The sequence below is a fragment of the Phoenix dactylifera genome, chromosome 5, assembly GCF_009389715.1.
Source record: "Phoenix dactylifera cultivar Barhee BC4 chromosome 5, palm_55x_up_171113_PBpolish2nd_filt_p, whole genome shotgun sequence".
Taxonomy (NCBI): Eukaryota; Viridiplantae; Streptophyta; class Magnoliopsida; order Arecales; family Arecaceae; genus Phoenix; species Phoenix dactylifera.
The window spans coordinates 584388-601845 of NC_052396.1; the positions used below are offsets into that span (position 1 = coordinate 584388).

Consider the following 17458-nt stretch of genomic DNA (forward strand, 5'->3'; position numbering starts at 1 on the left):
ATAAAAAAAATCTTGCACCAGCCGGGAATCGAACCCGGGTCTGTACCGTGGCAGGGTACTATTCTACCACTAGACCACCGGTGCTTGGTGCTTTTTGTGAGAGATCTCTCCTTATAAAGGAGAAGGAAGTTTTTAGTTTATTTCTCAAAACACATGACCAAGATTTTTTATTTATTTATTTATTTTTTTTGGCACATCGGTACATCATACTAAATGTAAATAAGTACAGCCAAAAAAAAAAGAAAAAAAAAGCTCCCCAAGTGGTTGGGGAATATCCGCTTGGTTCCTCCAAACCAAATCTCCAGCGTGCTATGTCGTGTATGATGCCACCGAGTGAATAGTACTACAATGGTTCAAGGAACTTGCTCTTTCCTTTCTATTTCCCCACGTCCAGGGATTTGAGAATTTTGAGTGCCTGGTGAATCTATTCTTATGGAGTGGTACCCTTTTGTCTAGTTTACTTTTTGTCAAGCCAACTTAGCTTTTTGGGAGGTGAAACAGCGGTTGAAACGGACGAGGCTCCGATTGCTAGTGAGTTGAGGGACGAAATCCTTCAAACTGCCATGAGTAATGAGCAAAGCCCCCAGATACACATGTATGGCTTTGAAGGATCTGCAGTCACCTGCCATCCGTCGGACATCACAGAGTAGGGAGCGTCCACCCTATGCGCAAGATCCGCCCTTCCAGATCTAAACTGCTTCTTTTCATTGAACAAGATTGGCTTCTAAATCTTTGCATGCAGGAAAGCAATGGGCAATATGGATGTCCTCACATCCATTAATGGAGCCCAATAGACAAACATATTGTTCATGCCTAAAGGAAGGGTGTCATGGAGGTGTTCCCTACATGATGGCTTGAAGGAACTTGCATGGTGGTAATTTGTCTACCGATGGTTTGCAAGTTGGTCCGAGATAGCTTGGAGGGATCCAAATGATGAAATCTAGATGCTTTCTCAAACAGTGCAATATAATTAAACATTGGTCATTGGACACAATGTAGAAAGAAAATGTGAAAGCTATCTCGAGTATCCAATATAATTAAACAGTGCATGCTCCTTGGATCGCCAAAAAAATTCAAGATAGATCATGTATGGTAAATTATGTGTTGCAATGCAATTTGCTTTTCAACTTCCTGCAAACAATCACCGATATTCGGTTTATATAGCGGACAATTTACTAGTATATTTCATGACAGTATCATGAGCAAAAGCCATACATTGAAGCACATATATTGATCTTTATTAGGTTGGCTATTGACAAGAATAATCAATTTTTCTTAAATGCTCTTTGCCCTTGATGTGCTAATCATCACATTACTTGAGATTGAAAAATAACTGATATATAGTTTCCTCTTGCAAAATCTTAGAAATATTATATATTTATCCCTTAAGAATCACTATTCTTAGTTATACCTTTCAATCCAGCTTGTTTTATCAACAATACTCTTCCCTTTAGATTTTTTTTATTAATGGCGTCAGTAAGCAATTATTTAAAATATGCAAATAATTATAATATAACTTTATTATTTTTTTGAATCAATATAAATTTATACAAAAATAACTCAAGGTGTGTAGATGGAGGGGAGCAACAGCGCAGATAGAGTTGTGTTAAGATAGGGGTGCAAGTGGCCTGTCATGCAAACTGTGGGAGCAAAAAAAAATAAAAATTAGTATATCTTTTATTTTTCGTGCAATCATTCCATTTATCCTGTAAGAAAGGCATTCCTTTTTGGTTGAAAATTCCTCTGAATCGTCCAATTCCTATAACATACTATGGAAACACAGTGCATCCAAACAGGACCTAAATTAGGTGCTCTTGTCAAGCTAACGCAGCATATACTGATCCAAAGATTTGGCCAGGCTAATTTATATAAATTTGACCCTATCCTATTGAAAAATGTGAAAGTTCATGGATCACGAGGAAGATCCTCTTAGATTAGATCTTCATCTCAATTCTCATATGGTAGTATGAGGATCCGTGTTGGCGTGTGTTTAGTTCCAGATCGGTTATTTACCGGATAAATTTGGATACTTATACGCGGTCAAGGAACTTAAATAATATCTTCCAACTAGCTTTTTTGGATAAGGTCATAGATTATTACAAAATGGTATCGGACCCAGCTTATAATTTATGAGAACTAGGGGACACTACATCATAGATCCATTGGGGCTGATCATAGATTGAGGCTACGTGTGGACCGATCGTGGTACTTATAATTAGATTTTAGTCGTATGCCAAAATTGGATAGATTTTGGACCGAGTTGTTATGGGCAGTGGCATCGGATTTTGACCTCTACAAACATTTGGGCCAATTGATGAACTCGAGCCTGGAGTTAATTAGGAAAAAACAAAGGGCAACAAAGAGATGTAGGCATTTGAAGGAATTGGGTTTAAGCGGACCACAATAACTAATTATTTATCGATTTATTCTAATACATTCAACGATTTAGCTGGCACCTATTGTTGTTGTTATTATTAATATTAATATTATCATCATCATCATCATCATCATCATCATCATTATTGTTATTTATTATTTTAGTGTGCTTGTAATTCACTTTTGTACATAGGCATATTTTACTATCGTGAACTTATTTGGCTTGAGTACCCATAGCTTGGATTGATGTTCCATCTATATCATGATTAATAATCTCATTTAAATTTCATTATTCATGATCAAAGTGAACTACGATGGCCTTACTATCTTCTAAATGCCCGTCATTTCGTATTGGTTTTCTTTTTAGAAGAGACAAAGTACATAATTGCTTGGAATTGGTTTTATGTATTCCTTTTTACCAAGCATTTATTTGGACTTCCCCTAATGTTCACATTCTAAGCGTGTGATGAATCTATCTTGATTTCGACGGCTTTATGCTAAGTATGGTAATCAGACATAATAGAAAAGCATGACTTTATAAGATTTGTTCAAATTTATCACTAAATTTTAGGAGGAAAAGTGGATCGGATAATATTTGTTAGAATTTATTTTCATATCGAAAACTATTAAGATATGAATGAAAATTTGAACATTCGACTAATATCTATATTCTTATCTATATTTATCAAAAAAAAAAAGAATCTAGATAGATAAGTATTCGATTAGTATCCGAATATTCGATTCCATTTGTAATCCTATTTAATTTTATATAGCATTCATGAGCTTTTTAAAAAAATAAATGACTATATTAATATTACTATTAACTTAATTTATTATCTATTTAGTCATATTTTTGATTCAGTAATCATAAAATTTAATTATCTAATTTATATTCGTATTTATATTTATATTTTGATATTCGATTTGTATTAGTATCTGTTGAAAACTAATATTGATATAAATTTTTGTATCCGGCTAATCTTTATATTTTTGTTTATATTTGTCAAATAATATAAATATAGATATGAATATGTTAATATTTAATTTATACTATTTCAGTTTTAAGGAAAATAAAAAAACAAAAAAGAAAAGAAGAAAGCACACAGAATCGGCGCATCCGCGCATGCGAATCACGCTCGAGATTCGAAGAGGCATAAAAAGCAAAAGAGCACGATCTCCATCCCTGCCTTCTAGATTGTTCCAAAAGAGCCGACGCAACCGGACGCATTCCAAGTCCAACGGCCGAGATCGTTCCGAACCTTCACGAGGGCCAGGCCCTAAAACCCTCTCCTCTGTAAAACCTCATCTCTTCCTCCCTCTTTTCCCCTTTTCGCCGGAGTTTCTCGCCAATCTTTGAAGGGAACCTTATCGGCCAACAACCCCACCAAACCCTAGAACTCCGCAGCTCTTCTCAGGTACCATTCTCCTTCTCTCCAATCTCATTTTCTCCTCCTATTTGGGTTCTTATTGGGAGTGGGATTGTGGTTTTGAGTTTGAGATGCATTTGCTCCGTTGCTGTTTCGGTGCTTCTGAGAAAAAAATGAAAAAGATCGGATCTTGGATATCCCGTGAAGGTATTGAGTTGGTTTCTGAGAAAAAAATGAAACGGATCGGATTATGTTGCAGTAGTTCATAATAAGGGGAAATTTACGAGAAATATTTACAATTTATATATGTTTTTGGATGGGTTGGCTTTTAAGTGGGTCTATATAAAGAGGAAGTCACTAAAAAGAAGAGAAAATTTACGGACTTTAGAATAGGATTGCTGCTAGAGTGCAACAACGGGGAAAGAGCTTTAGATACATGCTTTACTCTGTTGGCCGTCTGTCACTTGTCAGAATAAATTAAGAAAGACCGTGTCTTGGACACTTGGGAAGATTTCGGATTGGTTTCTGGCGTCAGAGCTATGATTTTATGCTGCAGTTCCTTATAATAGGGAAAAATTCAGGTGAAGCCTGGAATTTTAGAGATAGGTGTGCTAGGGGTGACGACGTTCTGATTTCTATACATGATATGCATATCTTGTGAGTTATATCAGTTTTTAATGGATTGGTTTAAAAGTGTGAAGAAAGATAGAGGCTTTTTGACAGCTATGTTTGTAGGTACTAAGTTTTACTGCAGCAACATGAACTAGCTTATATAGTTAAACTTCTTTTTGTTAAAAATAAAATTTTGATATAAATTTGAGGCATGAAAGAGTAGCAATTGTCAATCTGAAAGATGTTGGTTATTCTGGATGATGCAGCTTGGAAACGTAATGGACAATTTTTTAAAGTAAAAAAGGGCTAAGTTTGAAACCAAAATGATGACTTCATCATGCATTGATTTAATATCCTGGAGATGTACAAATGGAAGATTTTGAATTTCAGTGCAAAAGTTAATATGTGTAGTTGTTTAATAGAATATTTATGACAATGTTCTATTAGAATTAATAAGATTATATTGCTTGGGAGTCAGGATGCTAACATTTGGAATATATGGGTTGCAAGTTCTAGAATGATAAGTGTCACGTCCTGACCTGATGGCCTGAGCCGAGCACGTGATAGATGACCGCACATTCATAGGGTTTAACTCCACAAAACATGCAAGGCCTGCCTTTTGATTTATACCTATTCACGTCATTCCAAACTTAGGTAGTGGTAGAAACAAATAATCTAATGTAATTATTCAAAAGAAATATTCTACAATCACTTAATAATAATGAATAAGGATAAGTATAATCAATTTATTCAAAGAAAAACTAATCAAATATCTTCTAGATCCTAAGATCCTCACTTCTCGATCTCAAGCCTTGTCTATTTCTCTACATTCGAAAAAAATAAAAGAGAGAGAATGAACTTCGCAGGCTCACTAAGTTACCAAAATCTCTAGTTTGGATCAAATATATTGTACAAAAAGTATAAATATTCAATTTGCATGATTTTTTATGAATAAAAATATGCCAATTTATACATGAAACATATCAACATAGATTTCAAGATATATAATGTGTTTGGCGAAAATAAATTTTGAAACCGAATATGGATGGACCATCCATTCTTACTCTCCTAGTCTTTACGACTATGGCCATGATCAGCCTGTGGCAAGCTCTGAAAGATACTAGATCTTGACTATAACATGCCATCCATCGGTCATGCGCTAGTGGTTGCCCCACTGGAGGCTCGGAAGGAAATTAGTTCCGAAATCATATTGAAAAACATGCTTCCATCAGCATGTACCAATGATCAACCCTAACCAGCTAGGCTCGAAAGAAAACTTGCTCCTGTTTAGAATATGCCATCAGCCGGCATGCACTAATGATCGCCCTATTGAAGGTCCAGAAGAAGACTAAATCCTGAACCCCTATTATTATAGTCAGACTAGAGAGTAGCAAATCAATACATAATATATACAATATCAACACATTTATTGATGCAATGAAATACAATTCATGTCCAAGTAAATCATGTTATACTTGATCCAATATTTTACAAATCATTTTCATGCAAAACACATATAATACTTAATTTAAACAAGATATAATAGCAATAGATTAATTTTTAAATAATGAAGATCAGATCATGTGCATGATAGAACACTAGGGGTAAAGGTAACTTACTTACAATTTGTGCTCTAAAATCTCTCGAAATTCACCAATCAGAAAAATCATCCAAAAATCTAAAATAACTATCTTATTAGACTTCTATAAGGCATCATATAACTTTCCATGGTAGGTTTCAATCTACATCCAAACCACCAAATCTAGCCTCACATCTAGAGGTCTCGACCACCTCTTAGATCTAACAATTAATCAACACCTAACACTAACACAGGTATTTCACAATGAGATGGAATTCGTGGTTACCTAAATGTAAAAGGATCGGTCTGGATTATGCCTTCTCGATATCTAGATCTTGGTTTTCACCTAATCGGATTAAAGTTTCTAGGTTAGATCTAATTTATCCATTAAAGAAAAAATAGACTAATTAAAGAAAATTAGGCTCGGTCTGGGCCAACCAACATAGATAGAAAGGAGAGAGAGACCGGTTTGGGTTCATCTAGGGCCTGGGTTTGATCCGTCGTGACATGGATAAATCACTATATCCGGTCCACGAGTCAGAGAAGAGAAAACAAGTAGGGAGAGAAAAACAAAATTTATAGCAAAATGAAAATGGAAAGAAAATGAAGGAATTTAGAAGAAGATGATGAAGATGGAGGGAAAAGAGGAAGAGGAGAGGCTAGGGGGTGCCAGTGATCTGGCAACATGGTGATGAGACTGGAGAATCGGTGGAGGCGATGGCCACTGCGGCAACGACCTACGGGAATAGAAAAAATAGAGAAAAAAAGTCTCGTTTTGGCCGAGAAACAGAGGGATGGGGCTTGGGTTCAGGTTTGCTCATTGAAGAACCACACGAAGGAGGTGAGAAGAGGGAGAGGGAGGGCCAGGGTAGTGCAGGTTCTCGGCGTGGTGGTTGCGGCCCTTGCTGTGTAGCGGTGGTCCAACCGTGTGCACAGAAAACAGAGCAAGAGAGGAGGAGAGGAGCAGTGTCTCAAGCTGCCTCGGCGGCAGCCTCCTCGACCACAAAGACTGTGAGAGGGCTAGAGGCTCACCTGCGAGCAACGATGGGGTTGAACCTTGGTTGAAGATGGTGCATTGCAGAGGGATTCTAGTGGTGGATCTCAGAATAGGAGAAACAAAGTGAACATGGATTTTAAGAGAGATGGATGGGTTTTTGGGCGGTGGAACTCGGTTGTAGCAGCACAGTGGCCACCCAAGATGAGGAAGAAGAGGTGGAATAAGGTACCAGAGACTCAAGGATAGCTTGATCAACCGGGGAAGAAGGGATTAAATGAAAATTGTTTTTGGTGGGATAAAAATTGCAATTTCACTCCCCACCTGAAAATCGATGACGGCCCGAATGGCCAGGCAGCCGCTCCATACTAGTCTCGTGGAGTCCACACCGGCCATGATTGCTGTAGCCTTATCTGCTCAGCAGAGGTGCAGGGCAGAGGATTGTGATCGCTCCTCTATTCTAGTGCTATCTTTTTTTTTTTTGAATTTTAAATAGGAGTCGGCTGAGCCTGTGGTCTTTAGTTCAAAATAGATTTGGGTCGGTTCTCACAATAAGAATCTACACAGGCATGCCCATTTCTAGAATTTTTTGTACTGAAGCTACGCTCAGCTGTATGAATCTTGTTGACGTTAAAAACATGGTGATGCCAGTCAATTGCAGATGCTAATGTCTCCCTGCTCAAATTTTCTCATTGTCTCTGAGCCTCCTATTTGGTAGAAATTATAGATGGAAATTTTAGTGTGCATAATAGTTTGATTTTGATTTTGGTATGCAAACATTAGTTTGATTAAATAGTTGAATATTTGCTTTCAGGAGAATGATGAAGAATGAGCCATTTGTTATAACAATGTCAGGCCTTATTCTGACTATTTTGGCTTTGTTTAAAGAATCCTCGTTTGACAAATTTTCTTGTATAACTATCTCTGTTGCTATTTCAAGCCTTTCTCCGTTGTCTGTCACTACTTTCTTTTATATTATCATAGTTCCTTTTCCTACATCCTTCAAAAAAGTTGAAATTTCCCTCCTTATTGGAGCTACCTCAAATGTTCGATGTGCATATTCATACCATCCCACTGATCTACATCACTTTGTCTTTAATTGATGCAATTCCTATGTCCTCTAATATAGGTATATTTCTTACTCATTCCTTCCTGGTTTTGCCATACGTTTATCTTAGATTGTTAATATTCTCAATTATTTCTGTATTTAGCTTGTACAGTCAGATGTTATAATCAAAACAAATTAGGTCATCACATGTTATTATAACAACAATTATGAATTGCATGTTATTATCACAACAAATTAAGACATCGCATGTTATTATCACAACAACTTAAGACATAGTCTTATATTATGTTGGTGGTAGTTGGTCAATGCTGTTTTCTATCAAGAATACCTGAGCATGATCTTACAATCCAAAATTTAGCCAAATTGGAAGAGGTCAATGCAGTTGATATTACATCACATTCCTGCAAATTTATTTTACAAATATTTTCTTGGTAGTCATGGAATCAGGCCTCCCATACTGGTTAGCTAAAATATTTATGCGAAAAATCAAGGATTGTAGAAATGTATCTTGTTTTTCCAAGAGCTAGCTGAATGTGTGATGTTCTAGTCATGAGGTGTCAATTGTCTAGTGGTAACCTTCAAAACCCCATTGTGTGTATGCATAAGAATGGACATATCTGATGCATATTCAGCTAAACTAGCTGCCCACCAATTGATTTACCAATGAGTTGTATTAGATGCAGTGTTAGACTTGAACACCTCTTCCTTCAAGCGTTAAGAGAGGTCGTGAAAAGATGATCCAGTTATAATTTGGTGCGATGGTGGGTTAACAAGTGTCATGGAAGTATCAGTGAGTGTCCCTGTGTGCCAAAAATTTTATAAATCTAAATCTAAATTTCTGAAGTTCTAAGGTAACAGCGCTTTACTTCCGTTGTCCTGTTAGTTACCCTTGGTATGAAACCTTTTGTCATGAAAACATTTGAGAATCTCTGCATTATATTCTTCCTGGGTTTATAAAGGCATTCTTTTCTTGTTCCCCTTCCCCCCATTGTCATTGTGACATTGTTGGACAACTAATATGCCTTTGTGCTCTGTTGAACAGAAAATGGCTTCAACTTTCAGCACCATGTCTACAATTGGCTCTGTGGCTGCTCCCAGCAGTTTTGTGACTGACAGGAAGCTCTCAGCTTCTGCTCAAAAGTTCTCTAAGCTCTCTTCTCTTGCTTCCTCATCTTCTAGTTCTCTAAGTGGCAGGAGGCAGAACTTGCACCTGCAGAAAAGATGTAACTCTGGTATCAGGGCAATGGCCAAGGAGTTGTACTTCAACAAGGATGGGTCTGCCATTAAGAAGCTGCAAGTAAACATTTTTTGAAAAATATATTATAAGCTTTTAATGTTGTGATAATGCTTTATTCTCCACTCCAGTGATGTGTTACTCACGTGCATTTAATTCATTTACTTGTACCAGACAGGAGTTAATAAGCTTGCAGACCTTGTGGGGGTCACTCTTGGCCCAAAGGGCAGGAATGTTGTTCTGGAGAGCAAATATGGGTCGCCAAAAATTGTCAATGATGGTGTCACTGTTGCCAAAGAGGTAGTGTATCTGATAAGTTTTGTTATCCCTTACTATTTAAGGTTTTTAACTTGTATATTCTGTTGTTATGTTTCATCAGAGATATATGCATAACTTTTAATCAGTCTTATGTGAAAATTCTGGGGATTCACACACTCTCATTAAGCACAATTTTGGGCCTATATTTTATCATTGCAGTTGGAGTAAATAGAGGCATTATGCTCTACTTAAGAAGACTGTAGGATCAATGATTTGTTCATCTATTGTGTTCTCTGCTTCCTTCTATTTTTGTTCCAAATACCCATATTTAGAAAGGGATCAGACGGATGTGCATGTTGATGGTTTGTGATGTGGTTTTGTTAGAAGAATGTCCACGTGTAACTATCATTTGTTACTGGCCTTCTTCTTTTTCTTTTCTTTATTCAGTGAATAGGGGTGGGGATTGGAGGAGCACCCCTCTTTTTAGCTTATTAATTCTCAATTCCTTGTAACTGATGCTCCCTAATTCATCGTGCACTGTTGCAGTTTTTGTCTCTGATTTCTGAAATTTCTCGTCAATCCTTTCGCTTGGAAATTTAGTATCTTAATGAAACTTAAAACATCGCTGCTGAAACATCCTGACTTTATTGCCTGCATATGGGACATTTTAAATGCTGAAACTGATGTAGGTCTCGATGTTTCTTTTCTGATCATTGGTTTAAAAATCCACCTCTCTTATTATGGTGCGTTTAGGTTGAACTAGAAGATCCTGTGGAAAACATTGGGGCTAAGTTGGTACGGCAAGCTGCTGCAAAGACCAACGACTTGGCTGGGGATGGGACTACTACTTCCGTTGTTCTTGCTCAAGGTTTGATTGCGGAAGGTGTTAAGGTTTGTGACATATTCCTCTCCATCTGATATTCCAGTTTTCATAAGTGGATCTTGGATGGATATTGCGCTATTACCTGATAAACCTTGTGATTTATGCAGGTGGTTGCAGCAGGTGCAAACCCAGTTCAGATCACCCGAGGTATTGAGAAAACAGCCAAATCTCTAGTTGCTGAACTCAAGCTAATGTCAAAAGTGGTATGCTTAGGGTGCCTGAAGAGAAATTATCAGATATAACACATTTCAGTTCTAACATTGCTTCTAGCACTTTGATAGCAGTTCTGGTTAAATAATGTTATACATAGCCTTGTAGCTTTTTAGCTCTTTCCAACAGTTTCCACACAAGTGAATGGGCTGCTCAGCCAGCATTAGGTTTTAATTTCTGTGGTTAATGTGCACATAATTGTACCGGTGCATGAAATTCAATATTGCAGGTTGAAGACAGTGAACTTGCTGATGTAGCTGCAGTCAGTGCTGGAAACAACTATGAGATTGGAAACATGATAGCTGATGCTATGAGTAAGGTGGGTAGGAAAGGGGTGGTTACACTTGAAGAGGGGAAAAGTGCCGAGAATAGCCTTTACGTTGTAGAAGGCATGCAATTTGATCGTGGTTACATCTCTCCATACTTTGTAACAGATAGCGAGAAAATGTCAGTTGAATATGAGAACTGCAAGGTTTGTAGTTAGTATACTCACCCTCTGTGGCTTATCTCTCTGCTTGCATTTTTGTTGATATCACTGTCTTAATTTATGACTTTTGCTCTTTCAGTTGCTTCTCGTAGACAAGAAAATTACAAATGCGAGAGATCTTATCAATGTTTTGGAAGATGCAATTAGAGGGGGATATCCCATCTTGATAATTGCCGAAGATATTGAGCAGGAAGCTCTTGCTACCCTTGTTGTCAATAAGCTCAGAGGTGCATTGAAGATTGCTGCACTTAAAGCCCCTGGATTTGGAGAACGCAAAAGTCAATACCTTGATGATATCGCCATCCTTACTGGAGGTTGGACCTTTTTTTTTTTAAAAAAAATGATTCTAAATCTTTAGTGAAAATGTAATTTAGTGATGCTTTTAAATCTACACTGCACTTTTCTATCAGTAATTTTCTTCATTTCATCAGAGATCCTGACCAGCTATTGTTGTGTGCAGCAACTGTAATAAGAGATGAGGTTGGGCTTTCCCTGGATAAAGCTGACAAGGAGGTTTTGGGTACTGCTGCTAAAGTTGTGCTAACCAAAGATTCAACCACGATAGTTGGTGATGGTAGCACTCAAGAAGAAGTAACCAAACGGGTTGCACAAATCCGTAATCTGATCGAGGTTTGATTTCTATTCTCGGGCTAAATTGTTTGTTGGAAACCTATTAGATGGCCTAAATAACATGAATCTCTACTCTCAGGCTGCCGAGCAGGAATATGAAAAGGAAAAATTAAATGAGAGGATTGCGAAGCTTTCCGGTGGAGTTGCTGTCGTTCAGGTATTTGATGTCTGTGGACATATTTCACTGATATGCTGATAATTAATTACTGTAACAGAAGAGTAATTATGTTCTTCTTGAACATGAGCAGGTTGGTGCCCAAACAGAGACAGAACTTAAAGAGAAGAAATTAAGAGTTGAAGATGCTCTAAATGCTACCAAGGTATGTTCTACTAGGCAAGGAGTTGTGTTTCAAACCCCTGGTTTATGGCTTTGTTAAATATTTTCTTGACTTTTTGCAATTCATGCACAGGCAGCTGTGGAGGAAGGTATTGTTGTTGGTGGTGGTTGTACCCTTTTGAGGCTTGCAGCAAAGGTTGATGCCATCAAAGATACTCTCGAAAACGATGAACAAAAGGTCAACGATATGTCCATCCCCCGCTCTCCATTCCCTTTCAATTTTGTACCATCCATCATCATTCATGTACTCTAGATTTTTTTTCCTTTCACTCACGTGTAAAAGAAAGAGGAAATGAGATATTGGTAATGCGGCAACAAAAAGTCTGTAAAAACTTCAATCGTTGGACAACAACTTGTCACTGCGACTCGAGTCTCCACCTCATGTTGGTCTGAACGGATTGCAGGTGGGAGCTGATATAGTAAAAAGGGCTCTGAGTTACCCATTAAAATTGATTGCAAAAAATGCTGGAGTAAATGGAAGTGTTGTCATTGAGAAGGTATTAAGTTCTTACCTGAAACATCTAAATTGCTGTTCTGATAATTATTTTGCTGTGCTGTTTGTTTGGGGCTTTGACTTCTGTCCATTGTTTCAGGTACTTTCAAGTGACAATTTCAAATTTGGTTATAATGCTGCAACTGGAAATTATGAAGATTTGATGGCTTCTGGAATTATTGACCCCACTAAGGTTGGTTCTTGTTCTTTTAGTCATGCTTTTGTTCTTACTTGTCACTTGCATGTTGTTTCTCAACATCCACCTTACTGGTCTGTTTTCATGAAATGGTGACGTGACTTGTAGACTAGGCAAAACAATGGAATGGTGTTAATTGCAATACTTTTCCCTAGGATATCTACGTGATAAGATGGTGCTGTTTGGATTCCTGTAAGTCTCACTTACCTAAAGTTGGGTTTACATCAGGGTGGAACTCTGGATTTGGAGTTACAAATCTAGTGTTTGGTTTGCGGGGACTGCAGTTGCAGCAACATGCTTTCTATCGTTTGTTTAACAGAAATTGGCTGCAACCGCGTTAATAACACCTGATGTGGTGGGTGGAAGTCATAAGGGTCCCTCTCTTGCTGCAGTTTGTCTTGCAGCCTATTCAGCTGTGGGATGACATGCTGCAATGGGGCCCAAATAACTTCAAATAAGTGCAGCTGGGGTTCGCTTACAACCAGTGCAAGTTTCCGAATAGTGCCTAAGCTTTGAATCTTGCATGTTTTGGGAAACTGCCTTCTTGGGTGCTCTTGTTAGCTCTCTATGCTCTTCCTAGAAGAGCTTCCCTTTTATTTTCCTTGGTTTAGCCTTCATCAATTAAAACTAAATTGTGGCATGAAGTTAGAAGGCATATTTTGTCGGAACTTCCATGATTGATTAAATTATGATTTATTTTCAATTGTTTTAAATTGTATTTGTGGTGTGTATTGTAGTTATTGTTAGCTACCGTTGTAGCTCTTTCTGATTTTTGGGTTTTCTGCTGTCAAATATGGTGATTCCACCAACCTGAAACATCCTCAAGTTTTTAATCATTCTTTGGGCCTGAAACATCTTCAAGTTTTTAATCATTCTTTGGGTCAGACAAGTAATGGATGACTTCAATGGTAGCAAAGGGTCAGATGTTTTGGACATGAAGTTTAGTTTCCTCATCTTGCAACAATTGGTTGATAGATCTCTTGCAGCAATGCATTATATTTTAGAACCCATCTAGAAAGATTTGAAATGTTAAATCCATCTCTCTTTGATAAAATCAGGTGGTTAGGTGCTGCCTGGAGCATGCAGCATCAGTTGCAAGAACATTCCTTACTTCAGATGTTGTCGTGGTTGACATCAAAGAGCCAGAGCCAGTGCCTGCTGGGAATCCGATGGACAATTCAGGTTGTACCTTCGAAGTGTTGTTATACTTTTTGTTATCCCAGTTCGTTTGTTATTAAAAATAGCATGCTAATGGTCTTGTTTTTGGTTTCCTGCCAGGATATGGCTACTAATTATGCTATGGATACCAGGGAAAGGAAAACTCCTGCCTGGGTAGTAACTGCGATGTTGGTTTTTTCTTTTTGTATGCCTAATTCACGCATTGTTTTACGCATGCATGAGAGGGTGAGGTTACGTTAGCATTCTGAAATTCTTGCAGCGGCATGCGAATGTCATTAATCTGGCTGCACCATTTTGTACTGTCTTCGAGGAACCAAATTTAGCTTTGATATAAAAAAGAACACCTTTTTTTTTCAATCCTTGGATTTGATCAAGAAAGATGCCAAATTAAGTGGTGATGTTATAGTTGGCATGTAAATTGAGGAAGCATCAAATGATCCTTTCCGGCGGCCTTGTTTATTCTGTAGAATTTTATTTGTTCTTCCCTTGGTGCTGTTTAGGGTGTCCTATGATCCTTGAGTAAGTAAAAAGCCGGTAAGTGTTGCGGCAAAGATAAGTGCTAAATGACCAATTAAAGATTGGTGTTTGATCACTGAAAATTGTTTTGCCGGGTTTATCGCAAAAAAAAAAAAAAGAAAGAAAAAAGAAAACTGCTCTAGTTATCCAAGACATGAATTCTTTCAGACATCCAAGATGCACCTCCAAGACTTAAAACCAAGGACTCGGTGTGAAGAGCAAATCTATGCCCAGATCACCTGGTTTTCACAAATGAAGCAGCTATGGAGATCATCTTTGCTTCTGGCAGTCGCAGGTTGATGGCTGATGGAACAAAGCGAGTTATCTTGGGATCACCAATCAAGATTTTCTGGATTGGCGTCTGATACAACATGTCTTGAGGTGGGTTTTTTCTTTTTCTTTTTGTTTGGTTTTTGGTGAGAATTTGATCCACTTGTTCATGATTAACTCTTTGTTACAACTTGCAAGAGACAGGACCCCTTGAATCATCATTAAGTGCAAAGATTGGAAATAATTTACACCAAATTATATTACGCCATCAGATGCATGCGACCATATTGTAAACCAACTCGGATGGCCACCAAGAAGAAGCAACCCTGAAGGGGTCCACCTTCTGGTTCCGGTGCTTGCATGCTCTTTTAAGGTCCAGTCGACTTGCATGCTTTAATCTGAAGGATGCTAAGAGTTGGTAATATGCTTCAAAGTAAAATTGGGATCGATAACAGCAGAGGAAATAACTGGAGTTTGTTTCAAAACATTTGGTGTAGAGTGAGATCAGTGCTGCAGGTTGATGCACGTAGGCAAATTGCACTTACACGTGCTGTAAGCTGTATACGCCTCTCAAATGCTGCATGGTTAGCTTCACCGCTACGTGAATCGGATGAAGCCGCCATGAGATTAGTTTGCCCTTTCCAAGTTCACCATAGTTTTCCCTCTCCATATGATCATATCCCTTGTATGATAATGAAGAGGAACCAAGATAAAACCCAACCTTGTTCCAAATTTTTGTCGGATTAGTCTGGGTCACGGTATCAATTTAATCTTCCTATAGTTAGCTCTAGATTACTTCCAGTGGAGACTAATTTGGAGCCTCCTTGTAAAATTTTTTTGGAGTAAAAAGTGAAGAAGACCTACTCACACTTAAGCAATCAAATCCAAACACTTGAGGATGCATTGCTATCAAGATTTGAATCAAAAATCTTTAGTTGCTAGTCCGAGGGATGCGACTATTAGGACAAGTTGTCAGCTAACTCATGGAATTGAGTAAATCGTGTGGGTTCATCCTGCTTAAGTTGCACCTCTAGTCTTAGCTTCCCTCTCTACTCCATAGTCCTTTCAATTAGTTTGAATTCTCTCTCTCTCTCAAGGATGCATGCAGGCAATAGGCTATAGAACAAATGATACCATTTTCCAGCATCCTGATGGAGGCCAGATGTTAAGTTGAAATCTTCCAATTCTCAAACTTTCTTGCTTGTACCACTAGCTATTCTCCTTTTGAACAGCAGAATGTAAAACCATACTATTGTCAAAGAAAACAGCAGATATACCTATGACCAAAGTTATAACCGACCTAGAACATAAAACCATATTTGTAAACTTATTAGTTACGACCCCCCCTCTTTTTTATTTGCTACCATTTACCGTACGAACGGTTTTGCATCAGTGTTTGGATTTTTCTCAATCATCAACCTATAAAGAAAGAGCTGGATAAAGACCTTTAATTTCTTAACTGTTTTCAAAGTCCAATGTAAGAACTTGATCCAGCATTCAAGGATTTGGAGGCCCTGTTCATGAAGTAGGTAACCTAATCCACTCTTTTGGAACTATTCCTGATATCAATCAAGTATTATATTTTGTTTGTCACCTAGCTTACAGCTACATGTTACGGAATAGCTATTATATAATATTAAGCACATGTTATCTGATAGACATATGTCCTATGAAGCCAAATGCATGAAACCCATCCCACCAACAGCTATCAACAAGCTAAGTGAGATTGCAATCTTTAACGCAATTTCCACTAGATTGTGGACATAAGATATATACCACCATCCTTCTTGAGGCGATCATCCGATAGTGTTTTGAGGGCCTCGATAGCTCATGGTAATCCTAATTAATATTCCACTTTTGATGCGGAATTATCGAACGAGAGATGAAGACCAATCAACAAGTCGAGCTTATTATATTCCTTGTACAGAAACTGTCAAGCTAAGTATCATAAGATGAATGATGGGATCTATGAGATAAAGAAATATGGTCTTTTCACAAGGGCTTCTACTGGTCTGGAAGTCATGGTTCCCTTTCTTTTGCATGATAACAAATCAAGCACCACATCCTTCCATTTTCTAGCGAAAGCAATGGCTACAGTTGCTCCCATAATATATCATAATTGTTCGCATTGTTCATGATGGCTCATACTTCCCATCAAACAAAACAGAATATTCCAATGAAATTAGAAAGCTTCGGACCCTTGGTGTCAAATGGAAGTGACTTGACTAATAATGAGTGGAGCAAATCACCAAAGTGGGGGAATATCACGTCTCTTTTCTCCTTGAATGATTGATGGAAGAATTCTCTCTCTAAAGCAAACTATGGCTTCCAGGGTTCAAGAAATAACCAACGCAATCATTTCTAGGAGCCAGTTTTTGCTGTTTTAGTAGCAGCAAAATGGATAGGTAGGGGGCAAGACCATCTGAAAGATTTTCATGGATTGTTTAAAAAAAGGGAAAAGAATGAAAAAAGAAAAAAAGTTTTCAGAAAGTCCATCCATTACGAGCATCAAAGGTTTCATGGTAGAACCTAGTTCAATTTATTGTTCTTGTTGCTAGCATTAGTAACAAAGAGGAGAGATGAAAGGGAAAACCACCCGACGAAGTTGTAACAACTGCTAAAAAAAAGTTGCACCAAGAACAGAAAAGTTCATATTGGCTCGATCTTCCTCATAATTTCTCAGCTGAAATGTCATAGAGAACAACGTCACCACCTGCTAAAAGCTCAACCATTCAACAAAAGCTGTCCATATGCATTGAGTTTAATGC

General features: G+C 37.8%; 1 protein-coding gene and 1 non-coding gene across 2 annotated transcripts; one reads left to right on the forward strand and one right to left on the reverse strand.

The window, feature by feature from the left end:
* Positions 1-13: 13 nt before the first annotated feature.
* On the reverse strand, positions 14-84 carry TRNAG-GCC. The gene has a single exon. It is a non-coding gene; the product is annotated as a tRNA-Gly (tRNA).
* A 3500-nt stretch (positions 85-3584) lies between these two features.
* On the forward strand, positions 3585-14261 carry LOC103720995 (ruBisCO large subunit-binding protein subunit beta, chloroplastic). The gene is made up of 15 exons (XM_008810998.4): positions 3585-3791; positions 9040-9294; positions 9406-9531; positions 10243-10380; positions 10480-10575; positions 10812-11054; positions 11149-11383; positions 11530-11699; positions 11779-11856; positions 11948-12019; positions 12110-12214; positions 12441-12533; positions 12630-12722; positions 13784-13907; positions 14004-14261. Exons 2-15 carry the CDS (start codon positions 9043-9045, stop codon positions 14015-14017), a joined length of 1839 nt encoding a protein of 612 aa, XP_008809220.2. The 5' UTR covers positions 3585-3791; positions 9040-9042; the 3' UTR covers positions 14018-14261.
* The last annotated feature ends 3197 nt before the right edge of the window (positions 14262-17458 follow it).

What these genes read in the sequence shown, in the direction of transcription:
- LOC103720995 (XM_008810998.4), top strand. Translation starts at nt 9,043, where the DNA reads ATGGCTTCAACTTTCAGCACCATGTCTACAATTGGCTCTGTGGCTGCT. An exon ending in TCGAAAACGATGAACAAAAG is followed by an intron (nt 12,215 to 12,440) that starts GTCAACGATATG and finishes AACGGATTGCAG; the next exon opens with GTGGGAGCTGATATAGTAAA. An exon ending in GAATTATTGACCCCACTAAG is followed by an intron (nt 12,723 to 13,783) that starts GTTGGTTCTTGT and finishes TGATAAAATCAG; the next exon opens with GTGGTTAGGTGCTGCCTGGA.